The sequence below is a fragment of the Triticum dicoccoides genome, chromosome 7B, assembly GCF_002162155.2.
Source record: "Triticum dicoccoides isolate Atlit2015 ecotype Zavitan chromosome 7B, WEW_v2.0, whole genome shotgun sequence".
NCBI classification, from domain to species: Eukaryota; Viridiplantae; Streptophyta; class Magnoliopsida; order Poales; family Poaceae; genus Triticum; species Triticum dicoccoides.
The window spans coordinates 584,587,747-584,592,759 of record NC_041393.1 but is presented as its reverse complement, the minus strand read 5'-3'; the positions used below and the strand labels follow the sequence as shown (position 1 = coordinate 584,592,759).

General features: G+C 44.4%; 1 protein-coding gene across 1 annotated transcript; it reads left to right on the top strand.

Moving 5' to 3' along the window:
- Positions 1–1,192: 1,192 nt before the first annotated feature.
- Positions 1,193–4,359, top strand: LOC119340263 (basic leucine zipper 19-like). Its single transcript, XM_037612163.1, has 3 exons — positions 1,193–1,310; positions 1,586–2,368; positions 3,916–4,359. Exon 2 carries the CDS (start codon positions 1,608–1,610, stop codon positions 2,352–2,354), a length of 747 nt encoding a protein of 248 aa, XP_037468060.1. The 5' UTR covers positions 1,193–1,310; positions 1,586–1,607; the 3' UTR covers positions 2,355–2,368; positions 3,916–4,359.
- Positions 4,360–5,013: the final 654 nt, after the last annotated feature.

Below are 5,013 nucleotides of genomic sequence, written 5' to 3'. Positions count from 1 at the left end.
GCATCTATCGGTAGCATGCCGTGAGCATGGTACGCGCCACCTCTGGACCTCCTTCTCAGCGGAGAAAATTTCTAAAATTAGGAGCTTATGCAAGTAGCGTCCGGGAAGTCATCAATGCGGGTTAGGAGGCACCGACGGAGGCGCTCTATGAGGCAAACACCACCCCGAAAAAAATACACCGAAAGGACATGTAGAAACTAAGAAAACCACAAAAGCCCATTGAATCCAGACAGATCCACCGAAAACCTAAACTGGCGGATCCTAAAAGACCCGCCGGAGACACAACTCCACATGTCCTCCTATTGAAAAACGCACCAACGAAACAAGGCAGGGCGTAGAGAACATTATTCCTATTGTGAGGCAACACTGCCGCTTCTCCTTCCCAAGCCATGCAACACGAAGTCTTAACAAAAAAAAGCCTAAAAAAATTAGGCATCTTGTTGTACGACAAGTCAGGGTTTAACATCGATCTTACCACCGTATGGAACCGTGCATCGACGCCCTCTAAAAATGGTCGTTAACTAAACTTTCGCTCAACTTGGACAGACTTCGTGAATCAACCTGTGGTTGGATGGTTAGGAGCACAATGGTATCCCCATCCCACTATGGTTCAAGTCCTAGACTTGACATTGCTGCTCACATTTTTGTGGATTTATTCCAGGCCTGTCAGCGATGTGCGTTTAGTGGGAGGGGGATGTCACCTCGATGATGAAAAGCATCTACAGTGACTTTATCAATCTCAAGATGATGTGGCGTCTCGGTCTTTCGGAGGTGCTCATAGGGTATGGTGTGCATGTGCGCATTCATAAGTAAAAGTGTATGTGTGTACGTATCTGCGTCTGTACCGTGATAAAAATAAACTTGGACTGACTTCGTACGTGCTCCCCGCCAAGAATCAGCATTTTGCACCATGTCTATCGATCTTGTACCTGAGTTTGTCCAAAAGAAAATGTTTATTCCCCTGGATTATTATTCAAGATGATGTCGTTTTCAAGAGTAGAGCCGCACACCCCTCCATCGGTCCGTCGTGAAAATATCTCCGCCGCGGCGAACATGAACATCAACCTACCGGGCGAAGTGGTTTGGGTTTGCTTGTCTTCACACCCCCTATCAATGGATGACGACATCGGACGAAAAGCATCCACCCCAAGAAAGGAAACCAAGTCAATGCGAACAAGAGAAGGAATAACACACGAAAACGTTGCTGGTTATTCCCCACCGCGGCTCCGCCCACCAATCGTCATCGTCGTCCTCCTCATCCAACAGAACGTCGGCGACCACAGCACGCGACTCCTCCTGTCTGAGCGCCGGTAAGCTCAATCTAGCCATCTCATTCTGAGCTTCTCCTTCGTTTTCCTCGTTCTTCCCGGTTGACCTCCGTCCAATCATCATCGGTAAGCCTTTCCCAATGCCGTCCATTGCACTCGATTGCTGAATGAATGATTGGTGGAGGACCTCCCTTCTCAGTTTTTCTACGCCCAGAGTCCCAGACATCTGCCGTGAATATAAGCACCTCGATTGCTCTAATCTGCACCGAATTTTCAGTGGCAAGAGCATCTCATATATGCTGTCTTCATGTTATCAGGTTTAATTTGTTCTTGCGGACCATGGACGACGGGGACATAGATTTCACCAATCCGGAGACGTATCTTTGCCCGGCCATGGGCACCGATCCCCACGACAGCTGCTCCATCTCCATGGACAGCTACTTCGACGACTTTCTGAAAGACACGGAGACGGAGCATCTCGCATGTACTCACACCCACGCCTGCTGCAACCCGCATGTACGCCATGACCTTGCCCACCACACCCAGACCTGCGTCCATGTCCACACCAAGATCCTCCGGGAGGAGTCGGATGATGTCGCTGAGACCTCGGAGTCGCCGCAAGAGACCGACGGCCCAAAGAAGAAGCGCCCGCCGGGTAACCGGGCAGCTGTGAGGAAGTACCGTGAGAAGAAGAAGGCCCACACGACGCTGCTGGAGGAAGAGGTTGCTCGCCTCAAGGCTCTAAACAAGCAGCTCCTGAGGAGGCTTCAGAGTCACTCGGCGCTCGAGGCTGAGGCGTCCAGGCTCCGCTGCCTGCTTGTCGACATTAGAGGGAGGATCGAAGGAGAGCTTGGTGCTTTCCCTTACCAGCGGCCTGTGAAGAACAACGATTCGGCTGACCAGGGAAGTTTCCTTGGTGGTGGTACCCAGCAGGTTAGGCTCACATGCAACGAGCCGCTCTACCGCAGTCCAGAGATGCAGGCCACGACAATAGATGACGATTGTGGTACGAGTGGCGAGCTGTTGGGTCAAGCTGCCGTGACATTGCAAATAACCAGTGGCTCCCAGGTTTGCCAGATGATGTAAAGAGGTGAAGGCAGGTTAGTTCTACTTATCTTGTGTGTTCTGTAGACAAACATTTCTTGTACAAATGGCAAAAAGCGCCTGCCTTGTCCTAAAAAATAAAGAGCCTTTTTTTTCTTGATATGAAAAGAGCTTTTCTTATAGCAACATCAATTTGGGGCAACTGCTAGTTACTTTTGCCTTTCAATAAGCTGCTCATAGCATTACTGAACCTTTTCCAGAGACTTATCATCACTGTGGTAGTATTAATTCAGTTTGTCACTAGACACAACTGAAAAATAAAGCGCACTACAGCGCCGCTAATAGCGTACTATAACATGTAGATAATTGTCTCGATAGGAAAGAACCAGTTTACAATGTACCGCTATTAGCATGCTATAACGCAATAGCACGCTATACTGCGCTATAGCATGCTAATAGGGTAATTTAAGGGACGGTGCTATTTTGTATAGCGCGCTATTCTTTTCCTTAACAGGCACTCTATTCATTCATTTCCTGCCCATGAACTTCATAATGCACCGGCCTTGCCATATTTTTCATTGTACTTTAGGCTGTTTTATAATGGGCCGTTATGAACGGCTTTCATTAGCATGTGCATCTGATTCTCAACTTGGGAATAGTATGCCATTGGTAATAACTAATGACGGCATATAGTAGACAAGTGTCTCCTTGATTCTTTCTTGTACAAATGACCTTTGTCCATCTCTAGTCTTCAAGCCGAAAAAATAAGATAACATCTCAGGTATGGGTAGATGATTTCTAGCACCTGGATGCTCCACCCCCTAAATGAACATTAAATTCAAAAACAATACCAAGAAATTTGAAAAGAAAAACTGAAAATTAGGGATATCAAACTTGGGTGCCTGATCTATCTCCGTGTAAATTTTCATCAAAAAATATCAGGAAACGTATCCGTGGCGAAAAAGATAAAAAAATTCCTATGAATAGAAAAAACTGTTTGGACGGATTTTAGTTCGGACAATATTTCCTTCGCCACAGATACGCTTTCTGCTATTTTTTACGAAACTTCACACAAAAGTAGATTGGAAATCCATGTTTGATATACCAGAATTTCAGTTTTTTTGGTATTTTTTACATTTAATAATTGTATAGGGGTGTGAAGCACCCATGAGCTCCTGTATATTTTCCCTCGGGTATAATACTATATATGCCATGTTGATAGTCATAAGCTATATCCGGTACTTGCGAGTTGCATTGTACTCCCTCTGTAAACAAATGAAGAACATTTTAGGTCACTCAAGTAGGGACATAAAACATCTCATATTTGTTTACAGAGGGAGTACCTAGAGCTAGTTTCGTTCATCTTACCACGCACAAACCTTTTCTTATGCAGCGATTATTTTGATCATTATCATTTCTGTATCTAAAATGTTCGTGCGGATAATTGCTTCAGGACTTGAGAAATACTCATGCTACTTTTCCTCTAAAAATTACTCATGCTACTGCTTTCATTTTTCATCATATTTTCTGTCTCTACAAGTGTTGGTGCGGATGCATTGTTGGGGACTCGAGTAACACACTTGGTGCTGATTTTCTCTCTCAGGACATGCCGAACAGCTTATCTTCGCTTTGCTGGGGACTATTGGTTTCTGTGTACAAGGAAGACTACATTTGTTGCTTATATCGGCCGGGTTGTGTTTGGTTCAAACTGCGGTATTGCCGATGATGCCTGAGGCGCTGCAAGTTGGATAGCTCTGACGCTACCAGGAGTGGGCATGTCCGGTCACGTTGCATTGTTCTGTTTTCGGTTAGGCTCATGGAGTTTTGACAGCCTTGCGTCTGGTCCTAGATGCCTCCTTCAATGAGTAGATACATACCGCATTCCAAGTTATTGTGGATAACAGAGATTTCTGCATCCATGGATTGTGCTAGTTTACTTTTTTTTTAACTCCTCTATTTTTGAGATGTTACTGGTAATAGCTAAAAATCACAATGTCTGACCCCTCAATGTTTGTGAATAATAAAGATCACAATACAGAAATAGAAGAGCTTATTTTTTAACCCTCTATGTTTGCGAATAGCAAAGACGTTGCTGGTTTATACAATTGTTCTACTCCCTACGTTCATTACTATAAGACATTCTAAGGTTTTTCGGATTCAGATGTATATAGCGCATTTTAGTGTGTTTGTTCACTCATTTCAGTCCGTATGTAATCCATATTGAAATATCCAAACCACCTTATATTTGCGAGTGGAGAAATATTAAATATGAACAGTATGTACAAAGAGCAGCAGAATATTACATCAACCAATGCCTTTTCTAGGCCACATAGAAAAAGATGGAAATCAGACTTTCAGGTTCACAGATTAACCGTGCACCGCTTGTTGAGCCGCTCTGCTTTCAAAGGTTTGACGCACATCATCGTGAATTTGAGCAGTTCTTTTTTTTTTGGTGGGAAATTTGAGCAGTTCTTTTAGGGTGAATGTCCAGCTATTGGAGTTCTGGATAGCATTTCTGAAACTTTTGTCATTCTAGCTAGGTTACATATTCAGTTTGGGTTGACCTCAAGTTCGATATTATTGCCTGTTAGCCTTCGGAAAGCACGCTCACTATAATTTCGATCAAGCGTTGGTATGCCTGTCCTGTTGTATTGTGTTCGGTGACTCAAGCAGAAGAATTCAACTATTGAGTGCTTCCGTA

What these genes read in the sequence shown, in the direction of transcription:
- LOC119340263 (XM_037612163.1), top strand. Translation starts at nt 1,608, where the DNA reads ATGGACGACGGGGACATAGATTTCACCAATCCGGAGACGTATCTTTGC.